Source organism: Thunnus thynnus, chromosome 14 (genome assembly GCF_963924715.1).
Source record: "Thunnus thynnus chromosome 14, fThuThy2.1, whole genome shotgun sequence".
In the NCBI taxonomy this organism is placed as follows: domain Eukaryota; kingdom Metazoa; phylum Chordata; class Actinopteri; order Scombriformes; family Scombridae; genus Thunnus; species Thunnus thynnus.
Window position 1 is genome coordinate 29,897,698 of NC_089530.1, and position 25,880 is coordinate 29,923,577.

General features: G+C 41.8%; 3 protein-coding genes across 9 annotated transcripts in view; 1 reads left to right on the top strand and 2 right to left on the bottom strand.

Moving 5' to 3' along the window:
• The window catches only part of tjap1 (tight junction associated protein 1 (peripheral)), a 46,587-nt gene extending 36,009 nt beyond the window's left edge, over nt 1-10,578 (top strand). For all 7 annotated transcript variants that reach the window (XM_067610892.1, XM_067610888.1, XM_067610891.1 and 4 more), the window contains 2 exons: nt 931-1,632; nt 2,034-10,578. In XM_067610892.1, coding sequence (XP_067466993.1) covers nt 931-1,632; nt 2,034-2,705 — 1,374 coding nt within the window. In that variant the 3' untranslated portion in view covers nt 2,706-10,578. The remainder of the gene's footprint in view (nt 1-930; nt 1,633-2,033) is intronic.
• Nucleotides 10,579-14,758: 4,180 nt separating this feature from the next.
• dnph1 (2'-deoxynucleoside 5'-phosphate N-hydrolase 1) lies at nt 14,759-17,565 on the bottom strand. Its single transcript, XM_067610901.1, has 4 exons — nt 17,313-17,565; nt 15,926-15,997; nt 15,570-15,680; nt 14,759-15,465 (listed from the first exon to the last, which is right to left on the bottom strand). Exons 1-4 carry the CDS (start codon nt 17,446-17,448, stop codon nt 15,347-15,349), a joined length of 438 nt encoding a protein of 145 aa, XP_067467002.1. The 5' UTR covers nt 17,449-17,565; the 3' UTR covers nt 14,759-15,346.
• A 1,480-nt stretch (nt 17,566-19,045) lies between these two features.
• yipf3 (Yip1 domain family, member 3) lies at nt 19,046-25,154 on the bottom strand. The gene is made up of 9 exons (XM_067610900.1): nt 24,886-25,154; nt 23,370-23,579; nt 22,232-22,338; nt 22,109-22,154; nt 21,876-21,968; nt 20,680-20,811; nt 19,936-20,049; nt 19,724-19,847; nt 19,046-19,406 (listed from the first exon to the last, which is right to left on the bottom strand). Exons 1-9 carry the CDS (start codon nt 24,955-24,957, stop codon nt 19,285-19,287), a joined length of 1,020 nt encoding a protein of 339 aa, XP_067467001.1. The 5' UTR covers nt 24,958-25,154; the 3' UTR covers nt 19,046-19,284.
• Nucleotides 25,155-25,880: the final 726 nt, after the last annotated feature.

The window sequence follows — 25,880 nt, forward strand, 5'->3', positions numbered from 1 at the left end:
GTTTCATCTGACAAACCGACATGAATCTCGTTCGTCCTTCGACACTTCAAACGGTGAAAATCAGCAGAAACAACGTCAGCGTCTGAATCTCAGAGACCAGACATTCAATTTCATTTCCCACGAAGAAGCTGCGAGACGCGAGGATGAATTCAAAGCAGGACGACCCTGAGACGATGCAGAGAGAGGCAGGACGTAACCACGGCAACAGCAGAGTCACATCACGCTGCTTCAGAACAGTATTCAGAGCTCAGTTTATCCCACAGTTCAGTGCAGGTGTGAACAGTAAAACTGTCCTTAATCTGTGCAGCAGCAGTTCAACGTAGTCATCAAATATGGTTAAAATAAAGGTTCTGATCTACAAACTGAACTTTTTATCAGCTGCTCCACCAAACAGATGTGACCTTCACAAACCTTCAAATCCTCGTGTTTGATTCTGACCGACCGGCAGATACAGACGCAGAAAATCAGAGAAATGTGATTTGTATTAACATGAATCTGTTCATCATTGCTAAACAAAGATATTAAATGTCAATAATTATGAGAAATATGTTCCTTCCTTTCAATTAATATGTTCATGTACAGTAGATCTCTAGAGCTGATCGTCTGATTGAGACATTGATCGTATTGATTCTCTCACTCATCAGTTTGTTCATCACTTTGTTTTTTAAACTGCTACTTACTAGTTTTTGTTGTAGTTTTCAGCTGTATCACACAGCTTTCTTCAGTGAACGTGTCTGAGTGTGTCTGAGGTTCATCACAACTTTTATCTGCACAAACTGAAGCAAAAGATTCAGATGTTTGTCAGCTGAACGTCAGACGGCAGGAAGCAGAACCTCAGAATCACCGGAATAGTCCTTTAATGGAAGCGTGTGTGTGTGTGTGCGTGTGCGTGTGCGTGTGTGTGCGTGCGTGTGTGTGTGTCTCTTGCAGTTGCCCTATGAGCTGCAGGACATGCTGAATAAGCACATGAAGAGCAGCCTGCCGGAGCGAGGCCCCGCCCCCGGCTCTCAGGACCCGGACACGCTCAGTTTGACGCCCGCAGACGTGGTTCCCACCTCCGTCATCGCTCGCGTGCTGGAGAAACCCGAACCGCTGCTCTTAAACTCCGCCCAGTCCAGCAGCTGCGGCCGGCCCGTCGCCGAGGATGTCTTCGTGCACGTGGACATGACGGGTCCTGCGGCGGCTGCGGAGGGCCGGGGCCGGGAGAACGGCGGCGGTCAGGAGGCGGCGCAGCAGAACGGTTCCTGCCGCAGTCAGAGCAGTCTGGACGGCCAGTCGGGTGGCGAAGAGGGGGGCGGGGCTCCGTCCTTTGAGAAGCTGAACCCGTACCCGCCGCCGCCGCCGCCCCATCCGCTATACCCCGGCCGCAAGGTCATCGAGTTCTCGTCGGACGACAAGGTGAAGATCCCCAAGAACAGCCCGCTGCCCAACTGCACCTACGCCACGCGGCAGGCCATCTCACTCAGCCTCGTGCAGAACGACGACGAGCGCCAGCCGCCCGGAAGCCCCGCCCCCTCCTCCTCCTCCGGCGGTGGTGGAGGCGGAGTCAACCAGCGCACGCCGCCCTCACAGCGGGAAGCTGTCAGCGAGCCGCTGTCCAGCCAGTCGAGCCCCTTCAGCAGCCCGCCGCAGGTAACACGGAGGCCAAACAAATACACATAAACAAACACATAAACAAACACATAAACAAACACATAAACAAACACAAACACAAACAAACACATAAACAAACACATAAACAAACACAAACAAACACATAAACAAACACATAAACAAACACACAAACACAAACAAACACAAACAAACACAAACATACACATAAACAAACACATAAACACAAACATACACAAACATAAACAAACACATAAACACAAACATACACAAACATAAACAAACACAAACAAACACATAAACGTTAAAATATAAAACAAGCTCCAGATACGAAACAGGAGAATCACTTCCTGTTTACACATCAGCAGCAGATCAGTGTTTGTGTTTCTTGTTGTCATAGTAACACTCCCCCCCCCCCCCAGGCTCCCAGCGTCCTGGCGAGCTCCGGCAGCTCGGAGGAGGACCTGCTGGCCAACTGGCAGCGGATGTTTGTGGAGAAGATGGCGCCGTCCTGCGACAGCTCCGTGGTGCACCGCACGTCCTTCAGCAGTCAGACGGCTCAGGAGCTGCAGAGGAGGCGGCAGGCGGCGGGGGGCGGGGCCTCCTCCTCCTCCGACCGCCACAGAGCGGCGTACTCTGACGGCGAGGAGGGTTCGTCCGCACGCAGCTGGACGCCGAGCCGCGGCTCCAGCCTCGACACCGACACCGACACCGAGCCGCGGCCCGGCAGGAGGGGGCGCTACGGAGGCGACGGCGGATCTGTGGAGGAGGGCGAGGGGCTGCTGATGAACCTGGAGGATGACGGCGGCAGTGGGGACACGGCGGTCACCATGGCGACCAGCCCCGCCATCGCCCGCAGGAAGGAACTGGCAGAGGAAAATGAAGAGGAAGATGAGGAGGAGGAGAGAGACGTCCTCCCCCACGACCTGCCCGTCATCTCACCCCGCCTCCTGGACTTCGACCCCGCCCTCGCCGCCGCCGCCGCCGTGGCGCCGCCGCGGCCCCAGAAGAGCCCGAAGAGGATGGGCGTGCACCACCTGCACCGCAAAGACAGCCTGACCCGAGCCCAGGAGCAAGGCACGCTGCTGGACTGACCCCGCCCACACTGTGCTGCTGTCTGTCTCCATGACAACTGACCTGCTGTCGCTGAGGTCAGAGGTCACGCCCATCCAGGATATAGCCATACTCTACCGTATGCTGCCGAGCTCGCTGCGTGTGCGTGCGTGCGTGCGTGCGTGCGTGTGTGTGTGTGTGTGTGTGTGCACGTCAGACCGATCAGTTCTGATCATCGACTTCAGTATCAATAATTTAAACTCTGATCAGTCTGAACTGATCGGCTCAAACAAATAAAATCAAATAATGAGTAAATAAAATGTTTATTTTTCTGTAATCAGATTCATTCTAACAGTATTTTTCAAATTTAACGAGTCTTTGAAAAAGACAAATTTGTCAATTAGTTTTATTTTTATTGATTATTGTTTAAAACTAATGAAAAGTAAAGTTTGATTTTCTCTTGAAGAATATAAATCTGATAAATGTCTTTGATCAAGTGTCCACATACTTTTGTCTATATATACTGATCAGTGTATAAACACTAATAACAAATATACACTACATGGCCAAAAGTATGTGGACAGATGATTAAAGTTCACCACAATGGAAATTAAATTCTGAATAATCAGTGTTAGAATCAATATTAGAAACCCTATATTGGTCTATTCTGTGTGTGTGTGTGTGTGTGTATTTGTGTGTGTGTGTGTGTGTGTGTGTGTGTGTTTGTGCTCGTTTTTCAGAGTAAAAAAAAAAAACAAACTGAAACTTATAAAGAGCTGAAAACTTTTCGGACGTCTTTGCCTTGTTTCCCGACCAGGAGTTTATGTTTTAAAGAGAACGATGAGACACATCTGGACACACACACACACACACACACACACACACACACACACACACACACACACACTGTCAGTGCCTATCTCTCTCTCTCTCTCTGTCTGGAAGGTTGCGAGTACGACGCCGGGCCTGCTGAAGGTCAAAGGTCAGACTTATTTTCTCGTCTGTACTAATCATTGATATTATTTAGTCACCTGATTGGTTCGTTGGGGAGTCACGGAGACGCTGCGGTCTTTATAACCAATCACAGTAATCGATCCATTGATCAGGCTGCAGGTCGCTCCCTTTGACCCCGCCTCCTCCACCGACACACACTGACTGTACCCGCAGGGGGGCGGGGCCCGGGGGGCGGGGCTTCTCCAGGAATGTAACCATCAAGCTTTCTGTCGTTTGTTGTCGTTTTCACCTTTTTTTTGTGTTTCTTTGTTTTGAAATCTGGAGCATAAATCCATTATTAAGAGATTATTTTTCTGTTTGGTTTGATTGATTGATTTGTTGTTGACTTGTTGTATTCTGATCAGTTTGGTTTCATGTTCTCATGGTTGTACGGAAGCCTGTTAGTGCCAGAAACAGGGCTGGGGATCAAATTAGGTGTAAAAGCTTATGTTTGCTTTAAGAAATATACAATTCAGTTCTGATATAAACAAAAGAAGCTAAATGTTTCTGAATCAAATCCAGACTGAAACTGGAGAAACACGCAGCTCTGACCAGTATATCCAGTATAACCAGTATACAGAGGGGAATCTGGGCTGGAAACAACTTTTGATGAATAAAAAGTCACAGATATGTTTAAAATAAAAACTCAGTATTTATAAAAATGAGTCAAAAGGGGCCAAAATACCAGATCTTTAAGTTAAAATAGTTTTAGTGTAGATCAATAATATCTCAGATATTATTTTTATAGATAAACAGTTTAGAACTGCACGACCCTGTAAGGTGTCATATAAAGTTTAAACTAAACAAATATACTAACAAATACATCCATCTGTCACCGTGTTAGCGGCGCGTCGGTCTGTCAGGACGCCACTTTGCTTCAGACTGAAACAACTATCGGAAGGATTGAAATGAATCTCGCTGTGACGTTTCCTCTGGCGCCACCACGAGGTCGACGACTTATTAGCTCTTTATTGAAATATGTCAACGACTATTTGATGGATTGTTGTGAACTTTGGTCGATGGTGAACAGCTGCAACCGCCAAAATAAAAGTTCTTCCTCTGGTGTTTCTGTCAGTTAGCATCAGCGCCTCCGTCTGGAAAGTCAGATTAATGAACAGAAACATAGATTTGTGTCTATTAAGTTTATTAAAGCACATCTGAAATAAGCGAACATTTTTAATTTTATTCTAATTCCTAATTTTCCGTCAGTTTTTTGAATGTTTTTGGCACTAACGAGCCTCCGTACCTTGTTCTTCTTCTCTGAGGTCAATGTGGCTGATTGAATGTCAGCTTGTTGCCTTCCTCACAGCTCTCTGATTGTGACTCTCACCGAGGACCAGTGATGATTGATCGACTCACTGAATGACTGACTGACTGATTGATTGATTGATTGATCGACTCACTGAATGACTGACTGACTGATTGATTGATTGATTGATGGACTGACTGTAGGTTTTCCAGCAGAGTCGAGCAGATTGTAACGAGTCTTACAGAGTTTGTTTGTGTTTTGTTTTTTGCTCCTGAGACACTGACGTTTCAGTTTCCGTGTTTTCACAGAAAGTAGCTGATTATTGATCAGCACTTCGATCGGATCGGTGATTTAAAGTCTGCGGATGTTTTATTGATCAGTGAAATGTGTCACAGTGTTTGTAGTAAAGCTTCAGTCTGTGATCAGCGTGTCTGAAGATCAAACTGTCTGATCAACTTCATCAGTAACGATCTGCTAACAAGTATTCATCACTTCCTCTATAACATGATGGAAAACGTCCGTCACATGTTCTACGGAAGCCGAGAGCGGCCAAAAATGATTCTTTAATCACAAATTAATTATCTCAGAATAACAAAGTCGTTTTCTCGTTATATTTGAGATAACGAGGCGCACACGAGCACCAATCAGACTGCAGCTTCACGACCAATGTGGTGTTTAATTACACTGTGTAACGACCCCTGCTGGTGCATTGTGGGAGTGTCAGAGTGCATTATGGGACACAGAGGACTGTAAACTGTCTGTTTGCTCTGCTGGAGTGTGAAGAAGAAGAGACAGCTGCTCTGGAGCTTTTGATTGTATGGCATGGTCTTCCTCAGCAGATATACGGAGGCTCAGTAGTCTTGTCCACATCGGTTTAAAAGTAGAGATTAAAGGTTTATTTATTTATCTGTTTCATCTCAACGTCTGACGTAAAAGCGATGGATTAGCTTAGCTTAGCTTAGCTCACAGACTGCTAGCCTAGCTCCAAACTCAGCTTCTTAATTAGTCGTTCTGTCTTTAAAATGTCAGAAAACAGTGAAAGTGCTCGTTATAATCGGTGTGACGTCTTTAAATGTCTTGTTTTCTTGGAACAAAAGTTCAAAAACCCAAAAGATCTTCAGTTTAATGTCACGTATGACAAAGAAAAGCATTAAATCATCACATTTGAGAAGCATGTTTGCTTTAAAAATGACTAAAATGATTATTCACTTATCAAAATAGTTGCTGATTAATTTTCTGTCCATCAACTAATCGATTAATCGACTAATCGTCGCAGCTCGTTTGATGACACATGTTGGTTCTTTTAGTGTGACTCTGAAGTATGTTTTTAAAGTGACGGTACCGGTGTTAGTTCATGTTTTAGCGTGTTAACGACAGAACAAACACATTCAGCAGAGTAACGTCTGGAGCAGGTTGTGCAGTTAATGTGAGGCGAGTAAATAAAACATGTAGAAACAGCGGTTTGCTCCTTTAACAGCAGCCTGTTCGGAGGGAAAAAGCTTCTCTGAGCTGCTGAATTATTTAAAAAAACATTTTCTTCTTCTCTTCTGTGTGTGTGTGTGTGTGTGTGTGTGTGTGTGTGTGTGTGTGTGTGACGGCTGCAGGATGTGGAACTTAAAACCTCTCAAATCCCACGCTCACATAAACACACCATCCTCCTCTTCTTCCTCCTCTTCTTCCTCCCGACTGTTTCTTCCTGCGTTCGTCTTCGGCTGTAATTATTAGCAGAACGTTAAATTATTAAGGTTTTATTACCGTCAGAAATGGGTCGCTAATACTGTGTGTGTGTGTGTGTGTGTGTGTGTGTGTGTGTGTGTGTGTGTGTGTGTGTGAGTGAGTGAGTGTGTGTGTGTGTGTGTGTGTGTGTGTGAGAGCAGGGTGGAAATGTAAGTGTTTAATATTTCATACGAGTCATCAGATGTGCAGGAGACACAAGGAGAGTCGGAAATGAAAGAAAGTGTGTTAGAGGAGTGTGTGTGTGTGTGTGTGTGTGTGTGTGTGTGTGTGTGTGTGTGTGTGTGTGCGCGTTACTGTGTGTGTGTAGTAGAGTGATGTATTCTGGGTATAAATAGACTTTACATCTGGACTCCTGCAACTTTAATGACTCTTCTTCATGAATATAATTGGAGACGTTGACCTGTCGCCTCGTCTCAGCCAAGGTCACCTTCCTCCTCCTCCTCCTCCTCCTCCTCCTCCTCCTCCTTCTCCTCCTCCTCCTTCTCTTCTTCCTGTTTTCACTTTCTTTTCTCTAACTTTGTCCTCTTCTTCCCGCCATTTCTCTTCCTCTTACCTCTTCTTCTTCATCCTCTCCATGGTTTTCTTCTTCTGCTGCGAATCAGACTAAACTCATCAATCAAACATCAGAATAATTCCAGACCAATCCAATCGACTGATTGATTAATCGACTGATTGATTAATCGACTGATTGTTGCGGCTGCCATCATTAGTATTTCCAGAGCTTTTCACCAGATCACACCATCTTCATCGTGGCATCATGGAGTTTTGCTCAGTTGTCATGGAGACGGATGTGTGATCCGCAGCATGTCGTCTTAATTTGTGTTGGTGTAAAAAAAAAAAAAAAAAAATTTTTTAAAAAAAGCTTTGACAAAATAATCACAATCCGCTGATGAAGACCATGTCACACAGTTGAAAGCTCCTGAGCTCCGTATTAATAACATTGAGGATTATTATATATCTGAATAAACCCTGTAAGCTCAAGCGTCTTGTTTACAAAAACAACTGCAGATGTTGTTGTTTATTAATGACTTATTGTTTACAAGCAGCAACTTATTAGACAGTAAGAAACTTTTAGTCTTGTTAATAACTTACCAACATTTATAACTAGATAATTTATTAACATTTCTAATATTTCATGTTAATCAGCCTTTATTAACGACTCAACAGTCAAAGATTTAGTTATTATTAATTGTGGCTTATAACTGCTTTATGAAGCATTAATTAACATTTTAGTAACGACTTATTAACTGGTAATAACTGCTGACTATTAGAGATAATAAACGATCATTAGTAATCAGTTAATAAACAGACAGTACAGTGTGTGTTTAATGTTTGAAGCAGCTCTGTGTCCCAGCATGCATCAGGAGATGAAACGCTGTCTGTGTTCAGCTGCGTCGTTTAAAGTCACTGCTCACAAAACACTGTTAGGTTTATCTGTCAGCTGTGCTGCGTTCAGGTTCTGTGGGAGTTACCGGTTTCCAACTTGTCAAAAAGTGTTTGATTCTGATCTTTATGAAGGATTTGATACGTCAGACTGTTAAATATGCACATTAAAGATCACTGGGTTCCAGTTTGAACCCAGTTTGGGTCGATACATCACCAACACAACATCAGGTTAACTTTAGCTAAAAGCTGTCACAAGTGTTTTGTTTCTTGTACAAAATGATGTGACAGAAGATACACAAGTTATTAATAATCAACAGTGCTGGAAAGTAACTAAATACATTTACTTGTACTTGTACTTTACTTGAGTATTTCCATGTGATGCTACTTTCTACATTTCAGGGGGAAATATTGTACTTTCTACTCCACTACATTTATTTGACAGCTTTAGTTACTTTTCAGATGAAGATTTGACACAATGGATAATATAACAAGCTTTTAAAATACAACACATTGTTAAAGATGAAACCAGTGGTTTCCAACCTTTTTGTCTTTTGACGTCTTACAAAAAGCAGTGTGTAGTCGGGGTCACATTTCACATGTCTATGAGTTGTTAACAGCTCCACCAAATAGTGATTTTTCCCTCTAAACTTCTCACATGCTTTCATTTCAATAAATGTTCAAATGATCCAATATTTCAGCAAAAATCAAAGATTAGAGAAAAAGTCCAAAAACTGAAAACAGATTTGTGTATCAGAACTTTGTTTTTTCTTCTTTCCTCTCCCATTAATCATCTCACCACCCCTCAGATTTATCTGCTGACCCTTTGGAGGGGCCCGACCCCTAGGTTGGGAACCACTGGACTAAACTAGCTAACTGTATATAAAGTAGTGTAAACTAGCTCCACCTCCAGCAGCTACAACAGTAACATGCTGCTCTAACACTGATGCTTCACTATTAATAATCTAATGATATACATATATATTAAACATTAACGCAGCATCGTGTTGTTGTTATATTGATCCAAACTGGGTCGAATCTTTGCGTCTCACATCAGTTGATGAATATTTAGAGCGATGTTGTTCATTCAATGACGTGAACATGAAGTTGTAAACATGGGAATCGTTCCCACACTGACGTGAACGCAGCCTTAGCAAACACTTACTTTGAATGTGTCAGTGTTAATTTGAACATGCTAACAGTAGCATCTACGTGCTACGTTAGCTAGCTGTCTAGTCAGGTGAGTTTTGATTGTTTTTACCTGATTGTTGTTCTCCACCTGATCAGGACGTCAGAGCGTCTTCGGCTTCTGTACTGTGACGTGTTTCCCAGTGAAACAGAATATTTGAGCGGCGTACGGTCACAACAGGGATTTAAATCAAATCCTCACTTTTGATTGGACCGCTCAAAACGTTGGCGGAGCTCAGCCCGATACGAAGGAACAATCACTCTCGTAATAAGAATATTATTATTATTATTCAGGCTGCAACTAATGATTATTTTCATAATTGATTAATCTGTTGATTATTTTCTTGATTAATCAATTGGTCCATAAAATGTCAGAAAATGGTGAAAAATGTGAACCAAAAAATATTCACATTTAAGAAGCTGGAATCAGAGAATTTGGACTTTTTGTTCTTAAAAAAAAAAAGACTCAAAACTAATCGATTATGAAAACGTGTCGTTCATTTCACCAGAAGGTCCTGATCCAGGAGAGAGGAACAACCAGGTTTTCACACACCTGAGCAAGCTATAGCTAATGCTAACATGTTAGCACTAGCTTACTGGCCAGGTTAGCTAGTGTCCTAATCAGATGTGTTAGCAACCAGACGGTGCTGTTAGCGAGCTAACAAGCTAACTTTAGCTAAATGCAAAATAAATCAGAAAAAATGTTTCTGTTCTTCTGAGACTCAAACACAATCAGCTGTTCAGAGCAAAGTGGTCACCGGGGAGGGAGGGTCCTCTATCCAGGATGTGGACACCTGGGGTCACCTGAGGAAACCTGGGGTCACCTGGGGTCACCTGGGGACACCTGGGGTCACCTGGGGTCACCTGAGGAAACCTGGGGTCACCTGGGGACACCTGGGGTCACCTGGGGTCACCTGGGGACACCTGGGGTCACCTGGGGACAAATGAAACGTGGAACTTTGAGGAACTGTAAACTGGACTGAACCCAGCAGAGGTTCTGACTGACGGACAAAGAGGAAGGTTTGTTTTCTCGACAGCTGGATGTTCGGAGCTGAACGTTCAGCAGATTGTGACTCCGCCTCCTCGCTCTCACCTGCTCTCCGTCAGTGACCTCTGACCCCAGCCGAGGCACTGCAGGGTTCACCTGAACTGTTCTCCTGCGTTCTCTCTCCTCGTGTCGTCTCAGCGGCTTTTTCCTGGTCTGTTGTTTTTGTTTGTTTGTTTCACTTCCTGTTGGGGGAATAAAACTCTAAAAAGGATGAAAAAAACTACAAAAAAGACTGTTAAAACTCTACTAATGATTTTATTTTCTGAATTTGTAAACCGATGTATATTTTAAAACAAATAAAATATTTTAAACGTAACCGGCTCTTTGTGTTTGGGACTGATTATGACGAGGACGAAGGTTTGTAACAGGAAAATACGTCATCGGTGCAGGACATGGTGGTTGTTATGGTGACAGCACGCCAACGCCACTTTGTCCTTCCAGTCTCAACAGCTGGAACAGCCTGTACGTGTATATTAGTTCCCACACAAAACTAACCTGCCGTTTGTCTGGCGACAGACTGACGTAATAACTGTTTGTGGGGCAGGAAGCCGACACCTTGGAGACGCATGATAGACAGGTGTGAACGGCGATGTGTCTCCAAAACACATTTTAAAACCAAATGTAAACAGTCTCATAGAGAAGGATGTTACACATAAACATAAATATATAAATTATTTAATATATTTACTTAAATTGATCTTTCTTTTCCTCGGTATGTTTTTTGGGTACAATTTGTTTTTAAATCTGTATCTTAAAGTTATAATCTGTAATTATTCCACATTAAATGTCTAAAAACAACTAGACCTGTTATATATGTTGTTGATTTGTGTATTTTCAAACTCAGAGAAATCTGTAATTTAATCAAAGTAACGGACCGTTTCATTTGGTCGCCTGTCGATGGCGTCATACCTCCTCTACCAAAGAGTAAACACGCACCAGATGCATACGGCGGCGCTGTGTTTGTCCGCTACAATGGCGTCTACCAAAGAGTAACTTACACACATACAAGATAATACATCGGCGTTGTGGTTGTTCCACACAAACTGTTATAAATGGACTTTTATTCAGTTTTAAGACACATTTTCATGATAAATTTAGGTGGTTTTTAACTATATCTTTTAGCTGGAAGAAGGATTTTAGTCATTGGACGTCTGGATCTTAAGTTATCAGAGAAATAACCTGGACAAACGTTAGCAGCAGCTCGGCTAACAGCCCCTCCAGGAAGTCCGGTGGTCACCAAACATCGTCGGAGAAATATTGATTTTTTTAGGTGAAACAGCTTTAATTAGTATTTTAATGATTTTAATCTGCGGATCTGTTTGTTCTGGAGAGGAGGAGACCTCTGCGGGTAAAAACATCCCGAATGATGAATGCTGGAGTAATCCTATCCTGGTGAAGCTGGTTATTTAACAAAGACAACAACTCCCATGATCCCTTGCTACTTCACACCGTCATCACGCTTCGCCTGTTGTTATTGTTTTGGTTGAGACGCCTAGCGGCTGAAATTACATATTGTGCATTAAAGTCACTAATTATGAGGAAAGTGGTTGTTGCTAATAACAAAACGTATCTTGATAACGAAGGATAATGTTGTATTTGCGTGACGTTAATCGGAGCTCTGACGCTTGTTTTTCATTCATATTCTATTCAAGCGTCTTTTTAGGAGAAAATGAACTGTAACTAAAACTACAGTTTAATCTGGTTTATCTGAAAAAGATGCAGAGGTGATGAGAGTACTTTTTTTTTGCCCTGAATACTGTCTGCAGGTCTTCCCTTGAGGCTACATCTATATGTAGCCTGAGAGACAAAGCCCAGGGCAAAATAAGCCAGTAAAACCCTGCTGCTCCTCGTTAAGCTTAATTATCAGCATATCACTTTTTATCACTGTTGTCTCATCTAGAATATAGTGGCTGGACAGCCGGATAATAATAATAAATAAAATAGAAAAACAGAATATTTAGTATAAAATAATAAATATATCTATATTAAGAAATAAATTAAGGAAACAGCAGCAGCTCAAACTGAAACTATCATCGTCCCGAACGTACAGAAGAGAGAAATAAGACCAACATTCAGAGACTCATGTTCTTTGTTTGTGACTTTTTGTGACACTTCTAATCACCTTTAATATGTGATGAGTTGCTTCAAATACTGCAGCTCATACAGAAGTAAAAACACAAACATTAAGAGAAACACAAACACATCATCTCATGTGTTTTGTCCTTCAGGGCCACCGTAGTTTTCACAACAAACCAGTAAAACCAGGACTGTCAGAAATCTTTCCCTCCTAAAATAACGCAGCATCTAGTAAATGATTATCAATAATTAGAGTCAAATCAATTTTATTATTTTAATTTGACTGTTGATACAACAGAAGGAGAAAAAAAACTGTTAAAAGATGAATTATTTTGTCCAAATGAAACTTTTCTACTGTGGAGTTTGTTCCTGCAGTTACCTGATCAGCTGTGATTAAATGACATCATTAATATTAATGAGCAATGACATCATCAGTCTGACACACACACACACACACACACACACAGCTGCTCACTTCTGTGAGAAATAGTTTATGAAGCAGCTTCATTAACACTGAAGCTTGATGAGATAATGACCTGTGTGTGTGTGTGTGTGTGTCCTGTTGCCTGGCAACAGCTACTGTCGATCAGACTAATCTCTGAATTATTTATGATTAATGAATAATTAATCAGGTTTTTTTTCCATTGTCGTGTCCAGCAGCTTCTCTGTCAGAGGGCACCGCCCCCTCCTGATGATGTCACACCGCCTGTCAATCAGCCGCCCGCCAACCAGCTGTTGTTTCCATCTGGTGGAACCCTTCAGGTTCTCAGACGTCCTCCAGATTCTTCAGGGTTCTTTAAGGTTTGTCAGGGTTCTCCAGTGTAAATACATCTTCTGGATGTTGTCCAGGGCTCTCAGCTTCATCAGGGTTCTTTAATGTTCTTTATGGTTCTTTAATGTTCTTTATGGTTCTCAGGGTTCATTAATGTTCTTTAGGGGGTCAGGGTTCATTAGTGTTCTTTAGGGTTCTCAGGGTTCATTAATGTTCTTTAGGGTTCTCAGGGTTCATTAATGTTCTTTAGGGTTCTCAGGGTTCATTAGTGTTCTTTATGGTTCTCAGGGTTCATTAATGTTCTTTAGGGTTCCCAGGGTTCATTAGTGTTCTTTAGGGTTCTCAGGGTTCTTTAGTGTTCTTTAGGGTTCCCAGGGTTCTTTAATGTTCTTTATGGTTCTCAGGGTTCATTAATGTTCTTTATGGTTCTCAGGGTTCATTAATGTTCTTTAAGGTTCTCAGGGTTCATTAGTGTTCTTTAGGGTTCTCAGGATTCATTAATGTTCTTTAGGGTTCTCAGGGTTCATTAGTGTTCTTTAGGGTTCTCAGGGTTCATTAATGTTCTTTAGGGTTCTCAGGGTTCATTAATGTTCTTTAGGGTTCTCAGGGTTCATTAGTGTTCTTTAGGGTTCTCAGGGTTCATTAATGTTCTTTAGGGTTCTCAGGGTTCATTAGTGTTCTTTAGGGTTCTCAGGGTTCATTAATGTTCTTTAGGGTTCTCAGGGTTCATTAATGTTCTTTAGGGTTCTCAGGGTTCATTAGTGTTCTTTAGGGTTCTCAGGGTTCATTAGTGTTCTTTAGGGTTCTCAGGGTTCATTAGTGTTCTTTAGGGTTCTCAGGGTTCTTTAGGGTTCTCAGGGTTCATTAGTGTGCTTGTGGTTTCTTCTGGGTTCTCTGGTCATGGTTTATGTTCTATAAGGAACCGTAAAGAGGTTTCTGGTTGAGCCAGTGTGTTTGTTGAAGATGTTTCTTTCTATGTTAAAGGTTCTCAGAGGTTATCTGTAGAACAATGAGAACCCTGCTGCTCCTCACCTGTACGAGCTCTGGTGAGTTCAGTGTCAGTCTGATATCTGAGTTTCTCTCTCGGTGCTGCGCTGCCGCCTGCTGGACGTCTGAGGAACTGCAGAACCTTCATCCTCTTCCTCAACAGTTAAAGACTGATGAAGAGTTCATGAAGGTTTTATTCTTCACTTTTAAAACTTTTGTCTGATCTCAAATTAAAAAAACACTTTGTTTTTGTTGTGTTCTATTATTTTGTTGATATTTATCGATTGATAAATGAAATGTTCTCATATGTCACAATATTGATCTGAGCAGCCAGATTCTACACAACAATAAAGAACATAAATATAAATGTAGTAACTCTACAGCTTATTTATTGTATTCAGGCTTTTTCACACAATATATATTTATATTTATAATCTGCAATCTTCACATTACATTAAAGATTTCTAAAGATATTTTTAATATAACAAAAAATGTAATTTAACACTTTCACAGTAAAGAATAACAGTAAACCAGTCGGGACAATGAAGGCTGCAATTATTGATCAACTACATGAATTTATTAAGATTTATAGCAGAACTTCTGCTGTTTATAATAATAATTCCTGTTTTATAGACGTTGAACATCACATCACACAAACACGTACAAAACAAACTTTTTTATTTATGTTTAACTGAATTTAAAGTTTTTTTAGACATGTGTCCTAATATGACCAGAATATACACAACGGAAATATTTCAACCTTTTAAAAACAGATTTGTGCAGCTGATACAAATCAATGAGTTTGATCCATATTTATTCAAACATGTTGTTGTATTCAATTCACTGAACAGTTTCATGTAACAGATCCTTATCCATAAAAACTAAAGAATAAACTCTCTGAAAGCTTTGTTAAGGATTAACCATCCATTGATCAGTGATTGATCAGTTCATTCATGATTTATGGTTCAGGAATTTGCTACAGAGACTAATTATGAGGAGATATGAACTAGTTAACTGGCAGCTTCTTTGATGTTTTTTATTTGTTTCAGTCAATTTTCAAGCAAAACTGTAAAACTTAACTCATTCTAGTTTCTCAAATGTTTGATTTGATGCTTTTCTGACATTTATGACACTGAATAAGTGATAATTAGAAACTATTTGTGGCAAAAAGATCAGATTTTAAAACAAACAAACAGCAGTTAAGTGTCAAACTGATTCGTTAAACCGCAGATCTTCTGCTGAGCTTCTCTCAGGTTCTCGGCAGCGTGCTGAAGAACTCCTCCAGAACCTTCTCCACCTCCTCCTCGCTGTAATCTCTCACCACGTAGAGCTCGCCGTCATCAAATCCTCGGATCATGGCCGACAGCGCTGGACGAGGACGGAGAGAGAGAGAGAGAGAGAGACAGGAAGTTAACGTGACAGAGACGGCGTGACAGCGTCAGGTTACAGAAGGAAAGAGGAAGTGACCTCACAGCGTCCTGACGACGGCCTGAACAGACACAAGATCCTCTTCTTCATGTCCACGGCACGACCGAGCTCGTAGCCGACGCCCAGCGACGGCTGCGTCACCTCCGCCACGATCACTGCAGAAACACAAACGCTGAGGTCAAAAGGTCGAACGCACAAACGCTGAGTCAGCGGTCCTTTTTTAGCCTCTCTCACTTGTAACCGGACAAACGTGCGTTCAGTCGCCGCCATCAGCCGGAGCTCGGCCCTTCCTGTCAGAGTCCAGCGTGCTGGTGGAAGACTGCAGAACGCCTGCAGACACAGCTCAGGGCACAAACACCCCGCCCACTCTCACAGATAATAATCAATAAAGCGTCCTCACCGTCAGACTGTCTCAGCCACTCCATGTCTCGGTCGTGAATGGCTCGGTCTCCTGCTGCTGTGGCGTCCTCTCCTGTCCAATCACAGCACAGCAGCTCAGTGACATCACACATGCACCTGACCAATCAGCAGCACCGACTCAGCATAACGATCTTTTTAATTACGTGTTTCAAATACAGCGAGTGACGTCATCAGGCTGTACTCGCAAGTACTTTATTCTAGTATTTACATGTTTACATGTTATACTTCTACTGTAGTACATTAATCTGACAGCTGGTATTACTGGTGTACTTTTACTGCAGGTACTACATGCAACTGGTAATACTGGTGTACTTTTACTGCAGGTACTACATGCAACTGGTAATACTGGTGTACTTTTACTGCAGGTACTACATGCAACTGGTAATACTGGTGTACTTTTACTGCAGGTACTACATGCAACTGGTAATACTGGTGTACTTTTACTGCAGGTACTACATGCAGCTGGTAATACTGGTGTACTTTTACTGCAGGTACTACATACAGCTGGTATTACTGGTGTACTTTTACTGCAGGTACTACATGCAACTGGTAATACTGGTGTACTTTTACTGCAGGTACTACATGCAACTGGTAATACTGGTGTACTTTTACTGCAGGTACTACATGCAGCTAGTAATACTGGTGTACTTTTACTGCAGGTACTATATGCAGCTGGTAATACTGGTGTACTTTTACTGCAGGTACTACATGCAACTGGTAATACTGGTGTACTTTTACTGCAGGTACTACATGCAACTGGTAATACTGGTGTACTTTTACTGCAGGTACTACATACAGCTGGTATTACTGGTGTACTTTTACTGCAGGTACTACATGCAGCTGGTAATACTGGTGTACTTTTACTGCAGGTACTACATGCAGCTGGTAATACTGGTGTACTTTTACTGCAGGTACTACATGCAACTGGTATTACTGGTGTACTTTTACTACAGGTACTACATGCAGCTGGTATTACTGGTGTACTTTTACTACAGGGACTACGTGCAGCTGGTATTACTGGTGTACTTTTACTACAGGGACTACATGCAGCTGGTATTACTGGTGTACTTTTACTGCAGGTACTACATGCAACTGGTATTACTGGTGTACTTTTACTACAGGTACTACATGCAGCTGGTATTACTGGTGTACTTTTACTGCAGGTACTACATGCAGCTGGTATTACTGGTGTACTTTTACTACAGGTACTACATACAGCTGGTATTACTGGTGTACTTTTACTACAGGTACTACATGCAGCTGGTATTACTGGTGTACTTTTACTACAGGTACTACATGCAGCTGGTAATACTGGTGTACTTTTACTACAGATACTACATGAAGCTGTGTACTATGTGACCTCTGACCTCTGGCGGTGAGCTCGAGGCTGCTCACGTGCTCGGTCAGCACGGTTCCGTAGCTCTCCAGTTTGTGGACGATCCTCCGGTACACGTGCACGTCGTCTCTGCCGCCGCGGATACTTCCGCAGAAATAAACCTTCATCCTGAACACGGGACCGTTTCTACTGTGACTCTACTGTCTCTACTCTCCCAGCAGCAGCTCCTGTATGCCGCCGCTTCCCGCGCTGGATGCAAATGACGCTCTGTGACGTATTTATAAATCTTTCCCTGAGCTGAGTCTCGCAGGTACATCAACGTAACCAGCCACCTCTTTCTGCGCTCTGATTGGCTGAATCACCACCGCCTAAAATCCTCAGCCTCTGATTGGATCAGCCAGGAGGCGGCAGACGCTCTGGGGGGGTGGAGCTACCTGACAGACTCTACTGAGGGCAAATAAACCTACAACAATAAAAGAGTGAATGTTTTCTCTGGTCATGTTTTAACAACAACAATAATACAAATAATAATAATTGTATTGTTTTCAAGGACACTTCACATAAACACACATTAAAAGCATGAGGTAATAATATATCATGTTTAATCTATTATTTGATCTGATTAATACATTGAGTACATTATATAATAACATACAATATATAAAAATATATTAATAATAAAATATTGTGCATTTTTCAAACTCTTTGTTGTCTTATATTGTCCAATATTTCCATTTACTGCCAGTTAAACTTCTACTGCAGTACATTTACTTGACCTTATGTAGTTGTAACTTTCATAAACATGAAATAGTGTTTTATTATTATTATTATTATAAATTAGCACTTGTAGTTTCTCTGCTGCTGTGATGCTACTACAAATATCTGCATATTTATATATTTTATTTTATTTTCAATTTTGATACCTCAAGTACATTTTTACTGCCAATACTACTGTTACTATACTAATACTAATACTACTACTGTAAACAACAGTGTTTTACTACATGATATGAAGCTGATAATGTGTGAAAACCACAACATAAAAACACTAGAAACACTGACTGGTGGTTGTTTGTCAGGTTGCAGTTTACATCCACGTCCATCCAGACTCATAATATTTATAGTGAAGACTTTTCCTTGTATGTGTTTGGCTTATAAATCTGATTCTGGTAGAACACAGAGTCGTAGTGATGACAGTAGACGATGCTTCAGACCTGGATGTTGCTGCAGAGAAGCTACGGATTGTAAAACGTGGACGTTTCACACACAGAAGATCTAAACTATCACCAGTTTCAACGTGGACACAAAAGATTCACCAGTTCAGCATCTGAGTGTGAAATATGGACACAATCTCTCCTTCTGGTCCTGAGTTACGGCGCTGAATAACGGCCAGAAAAGTGTTTTTACAGGATATTATGATGTCACAGCAAAGTTGACCTTTGACCTTTTGGATATTAAATGCCATCACTACATCATTTCATCCTGTTAGACATTTTTGTGAAACTTTGTCATAATTACTGTATAAATTCTTGAGTTATGGCTAAAAATTGTGTTTGGTGACCTTTGACCTTTGACCACCAAAATCTAACCAGTTTATCTTTTGTGCAGATGTTCCTGAGGTCTCGTATAACATCACAAATATATTAAAGTAGCTTGTAAACTGAAAACTATCTCTGATATAATTTTAAAAAATAATAACAATAACAATTCTGTGACGTCAGAGCAACAAACAGCTGTTTTGTATTAAATCTCTTTAAAACACAATTAGTTCCATAAAGTTTATTTGACTGAGTGTCTGTACAGAAACTATAAATACATCTGAACATGAAAATAACAAAAAATAAAACCCCCAAAACAAAAAGACAGACTGAATAAAAAATGTACAAACATCAACAGATGAGTTCAGAGTGAAACCTCGAAGCTTCGCCATCAGCGGACGTTAATGCAGAATCATGAATCAGAGCTGATGACGAAAACATCTGTGTGTTCCTGTGTTTGGGGCCTCAGTGGGTCTTCAGCAGGGTCCCCAGACTCCTCACTGTGGCGTTCAGCGTCAGCTCAGGCACGTCTCTGGCCACCCGCTGCATGGGAGCCATCTTGGGTCCTTCCAGAGAGTCCAGTAGCCCTGAAACCACAACGACAGGAGGTCTCACTCTGACACATAAAACAGGAGGTCTCACTCTGACACACAAACGACAAGAGGTCTCACTCTGGAACTACAATGACAGGAGGTCTCACTCTGACACATAAAACAGGAGGTCTCACTCTGACACATAAGACAGGAGGTCTCACTCTGGAACTACAATGACAGGAGGTCTCACTCTGACACATAAGACAGGAGGTCTCACTCTGGAACTACAACGACAGGAGGTCTCACTCTGACACACAGGAATGGTTCATTTTAAACTTGGTATTAAATGCTTGAAGAGTATGAAGTCTGACCTTCTACTAGTTTGTGGTAGGCGAAGTGCAGGTAGAACAGGAAGAGCATGTGGAGGACGGAGAGCGTCCCGCAGAGGAGGAGACGAGGAGTTTGACCGACCGTACGGGACAGCAGAGCCGCAACCTGAGAGACGACAAACGAGAAACCAGGTTAGTCTGTAGTTCGCAGCTGCCGGAGAACAGGGAGGCTGGATGGGAAACGTAGTCCTCACCATGCGCAGAGTGGACAGTCCTCCGACCAGCAGCCAGAGGACGTAGAACAGGAAGTGGAAGTGGATGTTGTAGGTGATCAGGAGGACGACGCAGTGACCAAACAGACCGTAACCCTGAGGAGAGGAGACAGGAAGTGATGTCACACAGCGTCCTGTCAATGATCACGCACTTGTCTTTTTCTCCCAAACTGTGGTCAGATTTTAGGTTCATTTCCATCATAAACACAATTTTTAAACCGACTGTTAAAGATCTTATAATAAATTCTGAATGTAAATTCCCTCAAAAATGGATTCTATTGTTAATGTGATTATTATAACGGGCAAGTTTTTTATTCACAAATGTGTGTTTATGTTAAAATGTTTTAATTTTTTATATTGCCAATATTTTCTCTTTTTCTTCATGATTTCACATCTTTTGAACTCTAAAATATGCAAATTATTATAATTACATTGTTGGAAACATATATAATTGCCTTTATTTTATTTTAATACATTTACTATACTTAATTATTATTATTATTATTATTTTTTTTATTTTATTGTCACTGTCAGATTATTTGATTGAAATTTTTCACCATTTTCTGACATTTTATGAACCAAACAAAACAAATAAATTAATGGAGAAAATAATCTACAGATTAATGAAAATAATCATAGTTGCTCTACATGTACTGTGTGTGTGTGTGTGTGTGTGTGTGTGTGTGTGTGTGTGTACTGTAGTGCAGGTGCAGTACTGTCACTGACCAGCAGGGAGAGCATCTGCAGCATGGTGATCTGAGCGTTGACCAGGTACGCCAGGAAGTAGATGAAGGAGGAAACACCGAGCCAGTAACCAAAACACGTTCCTATAGCCGTACCCATCAGAGTCCCCTCTGTCTGTAACACACACACACACACACGCACGCACGCACGCACACACGCACGCACGCACACACACACACACACACACACACACACACACACACACACACACACACACACACACACACACACACACACACACACACGTCATAAGTATTGTTGTAATGTCAGCTACAGGTAGATTAAGATGCTGATTGTGTAGTAAATGTGCAGTACAGACTCCAGTGTGTCAATAAATGTGCAGTACAGACTCCAGTGTGTCAGTAAATGTGCAGTACAGACTACAGCGTGTCAGTAAATGTACAGTACAGACTACAGTGTGTCAGTAAATGTACAGTACAGACTACAGTGTGTCAGTAAATGTACAGTACAGACTACAGTGTGTCAGTAAATGTACAGTACAGACTACAGTGTGTCAGTAAATGTGCAGTACAGACTATAGTGTGTCAATAAATGTGCAGTACAGACTACAGTGTGTCAATAAATGTGCAGTACAGACTATAGTGTGTCAGTAACTGTGCAGTACAGACTATAGTGTGTCAGTAAATGTACAGTACAGACTACAGTGTGTCAGTAAATGTACAGTACAGACTGCAGTGTGTCAGTAAATGTGCAGTACAGACTACAGTGTGTCAATAAATGTGCAGTACAGACTATAGTGTGTCAGTAACTGTGCAGTACAGACTGCAGTGTGTCAATAAATGTGCAGTACAGACTCCAGTGTGTCAGTAAATGTGCAGTACAGACTACAGTGTGTCAATAAATGTGCAGTACAGACTATAGTGTGTCAGTAACTGTGCAGTACAGACTACAGCGTGTCAGTAAATAAATGCTAAAAAGTCTCGTCTGTTGTTTCCCCAACTGCTGGAAAAGTGAAGGTTAGCTCCAAAGTTAGCGACGCTGGGTTAGCCTAACCTGAAGATGCTAAACAGAGAAATAGAGAATGGAGAAATGTAAAGCTGCTGAGTCGTCGTGTACTCTGGTTGACTACAGCCCTACTGTTTTGGGACCAATGTGTAGCCCCGCCCATCGACCTTGCAGCCGGGTGTGTTCAGGTGTTTACAGGTGTGTGTTCTTACAATGACGGTTTCTGACGTCTTCATGCCCTGCAGCAGGATGGCCACCAGAGTGAAGACGAGCATCAGAGGACCGTACAGCTCACCTGCGATCTTCTGCACACACAGGAAGCACAAACAGTCAGAGGAGACTCACCTGAACCTGAGACTCAGGTGAGTCCTGGTTCTGCTTCACACATGTTTCTGTCTGCAGGTGAGTCATGAAGATGTTGGAAGAGACAGGAAGTGGTGCGTACCTGAGGGAAGTTGATCATGCGGATAGGGATCATGGACTCGATCAGCCTGAGGGAAGACAGAGCCGTTAGCATCGGACGGAACAGGTAAACAGCTGACAGGAAACAGGAAGTGACGGGTCCTACCTGCTACGGACCTGCACCGGCTCCACGTCAAAGTACGGCCGCAGGATGTCGATGTTGGCGTACAGGTTGAAGGCTTTGGAGGCCTGACGCTTCCCCGCCTGCCACACCTGAACACATCAACACAGGTGAAGTTACTGCGAGTCCAAAATAAAAACAGAGAAGAAGAAGCCAAAAAATATGAGTTCAATTTTTACAAAGAAAACAAAGAAGAGCTTTTGTCATTTTTTACATAAATATGGCAAAAATCTTCTGGTTTCAGCTTCTTAAATGTGAAGATTTGATGTTTTTCATTTTATCAGACATGACGGTAAATATAACGAGCTTTATTTGAACTATTCACTGACATTTTATGGAGAAAATGACGAATCTGTTCATCCAGAAAACAGTCTGCAGATTAATCAATAATGAAAATAATCGTTAGTTGCAGCTCTAAGCACAATAATAATAATAATAATAATAATAATAATAATAATAATAATAATAACTTTAATTATATAGTACTTTTCAAAAACAAGTTACAAAGTGCTTTACAAAGACATAAAAACAAGAAATTACCTGATAAATATGAAATAAAAGTAGAACTGATACAGTAATAGTAACAGGTGAGGGACTGTTTCAAGAGAAAACTTTACTAAAAAAGTGTATTTTAAGAGAGAAGAGTTTGGTTGTTTCATTCTTCTGAACAGTTGTTATTTATTGGCAGCTGGCAGGTTTGATTTGAGTGAAATGTACTTAAATGTTGGACCAGATTAATCTCCAGGATCAAGGGTCTGCTAATTTCTGCTTCCTCTAAAACAGATCTCCCTCTGACATCATCAAGGATGTTCCCGTCCCTTAAACGCACCTCAGAGGGGACGAAGAGACAAAGAGACGAGGAGAGGAACCACAGGTGTATCCTCTGTGGAAGTTTTCTACCGGACAGAATCAACAGTAACAAACGAGACCAGCTGACCAACACACCCTGCAGCATTAAACAACATAAACCGACTCTGAGGTGAAGAAAATAACTCGCTGAACAGTCTGTTGCACCTCAGACACCCTGCTGCTGCTCGGCGTGTTGGGACAGCGATGTTTTTCTCCGGAGCTGACGGTGCAGCAGAGAGGTCGTACCCCGGATGGGAAGCAGCTCTGGACTCACCTCGTCGGCCACCTGTCGGCCCAGCTGACCCTTTAACCCCTTCATGCCCAGGAACTCTCCGTCCTCGGTGGTGTCGTCCTCGGTGGCGGCCGCCTCCTCAGCCACCTCCTCCTCCTCCTTCATCCTCTGGTGCATCTCTCCCATGTCCTCGAAGCTGGAGCCCGATGTGTCGTCCATGTTCTCCATGTCGATGACGGCCGAGCCGCCGCCCTGAACACAACAACAACAACAACAACAAAATAACACAGTTAAAGATGTGACCGTGACTCTGTGTTGCAGTAACTCTGGTGGGTTTATGGATGAGAGGAAGGAAATAACTAGAATAAAGAATATTACATGAATCTCTGTCTGGTAATCAGTATTAAAATGATTAAAGGACGGTTCACAGTGTTTCCAGTGTGTTAAACCAGCAGTCAGGTGTCCATATGAGCAGTGAAAGACGTTTTCCTCGCTGTAATCATTCCTCCTGTTCATACTGGATATTAAAAGATCCTTCAAATGTGGTTTCAATGTAAGTGATGGAGGCCAAAACCCACAGGGATCATTTGGGCTCCTGACTGTTGTTTTAAGACACACTTAAAAAGTTTTGAACGTGTCATTTAACTACAAAATAACATGAGTCTGTGTCTGACAGGCGGCCGAACACGTAAACATGAACAAGGTAAAGGGAGTGACATCACCGTAATTGAACTGTGATGTAAACAACAACTAGAAAATCAGGTGTTGTCCTTTTGCCCGATGTGACGTCAGTATCAGTTTCCTGAAAAATAAATCTTTTGTAGAGCTGCAACAATTACTCGATCAGCAAAATTTGAACAATCAATTAATCTGATACTTACTTGAGTAATTGTTTGGCTCATTAAGTATCACAGAGCCTAAGGTGATGTCATCAAGCTTCATGTTTTATCCAACTAACCCAAAAACCCAAAGATATTGAACTTAATATAATGTTGATAACGCAGAAAAGCAGAAAGTTTTCACATTTAAAAGGTTTAGGCTGCAACAATTAAATCAATTAGTTGCCAACTATTAAATTACTTATCAAGTATTTTGATAAATTAATCTTTTGAGTCATTCTTTAAGAAAACAAATGTCTAAATTCTCTGATTCCAGCTTCTTAAATGTGAACAAACAAGACAACACCTGATTTTCTTGTTGTTGTTCATCTCACAGTTTATTTACGGTGACGTCACTCCCTTTACCTTGCTCATGTTGTGAAGTTTATTCGTATTATTTTGCAGTTAAACTACTCAGCTTGTTAGTTAGCCTGTTAGCTGTCAGGTTAGCACGTTAACTAGCAGTCAGTGTAGTGGGTTATCCTAGTTAACACGTCTGACTGGGTAGTTAGCCTGTTAGCATCTTAGCTTGCCTGGTTAACACTTTAACTGGAAGGTGAGCTGTCAGCGGGTTAGTTAGCCTGTTAACTGTCAGGTTAGTTCTCCTGTCAGCGGGTTAGTTAGCCTGTTAGCTGTCAGGTTAGCGGGTTATTTAGCTGGTTAGTTAGCTGTTAGCTCACCTGGATGAGGTTATCATCGAAGCTTCCCCACGGTTCCGCGTTCGTGTTTCTGTTCCCGGAGCCCGCAGACATTTTCCCCGCAGAGGCAGCCGTCCTGCTGTTTACCGTCTGTTTCCCGGGTCGGTGCCTGTGTGAACGCGCTCTCTGCGCGGACTGACGGACTTTAATTTAATGAAAATCTGATGTTTTGGTCTAAAAATCTACATTTCACTCGCGTACAGCAGCAGCAGACGTACCAGGCTGACCCCGCCTCCATGGGATGCACGCACAGCAACGTCATGACGCAAGTCAGACTGAGCGACGTGGAGCTCGAAAATGTCGCGAGATTTTCGTGATATTGACGTTTTGGTTTGTTTTTTTGCCCCTTTCATCTCCTCTTTGTTTTATTTAACACTTTATACAACTTAAAAAATGTGTTATTCTATTTATTTCAAGCAATTACTTGAAAAGGGTTTGATGGTCATTTCCCAACAAAGATGTGAACAAACCTCTTTAACAGCATTTTAAAAGCCAAACATAGTTTGATCAATAGTTTTTATTCTTAGTTTGTGAGTTAAAGTGAAGGATTTTTACTTGTATCTTTCACTTCGGTCTAAAATGTTCCTGTTAGCAGTTTGATGAATTGGGGTCCAGGACCGTCTCTCTGTGAGGTGACAGAACTAAACACTGAACCAACATGACAGCCTCATTCTCAACTTTCATCTGCATGAAAATCATCAGAAAAATAAATGAAATGACCTCAAGTTCATGACGACACAATATCTGTTGTTTTATGTTTGTCAGGACGCAACAAAACGTCCTCACACCAAACTTGATCAAATTAATTCTTACTATTTTCCAGTTTTTAGGCCTGTATAACAAAGACTTTATCAACTAAGTGCACAAAGAAGAATCTTGTTTGTTAAAAGCAACAAGTGATAGAAAACTCTGCTCTTTTCTCCGTTTCCACATTTTCTCCAGAAGCTTTGAATGAGATCCTGCGATGAAGACAGAAG

What these genes read in the sequence shown, in the direction of transcription:
- dnph1 (XM_067610901.1), bottom strand. Translation starts at nt 17,448, where the DNA reads ATGAAGGTTTATTTCTGCGGAAGTATCCGCGGCGGCAGAGACGACGTG. An exon ending in GTGGCTGAGACAGTCTGACG is followed by an intron (nt 15,681 to 15,925) that starts GTGAGGACGCTT and finishes GTGTTTCTGCAG; the next exon opens with TGATCGTGGCGGAGGTGACG. An exon ending in CAGGCCGTCGTCAGGACGCT is followed by an intron (nt 15,466 to 15,569) that starts GTGAGGTCACTT and finishes GTCCTCGTCCAG; the next exon opens with CGCTGTCGGCCATGATCCGA.
- yipf3 (XM_067610900.1), bottom strand. Translation starts at nt 24,957, where the DNA reads ATGTCTGCGGGCTCCGGGAACAGAAACACGAACGCGGAACCGTGGGGA. An exon ending in AGACGTCAGAAACCGTCATT is followed by an intron (nt 20,812 to 21,875) that starts GTAAGAACACAC and finishes TGTGTGTTACAG; the next exon opens with ACAGAGGGGACTCTGATGGG. An exon ending in TGCAGATGCTCTCCCTGCTG is followed by an intron (nt 20,050 to 20,679) that starts GTCAGTGACAGT and finishes TCCTCTCCTCAG; the next exon opens with GGTTACGGTCTGTTTGGTCA.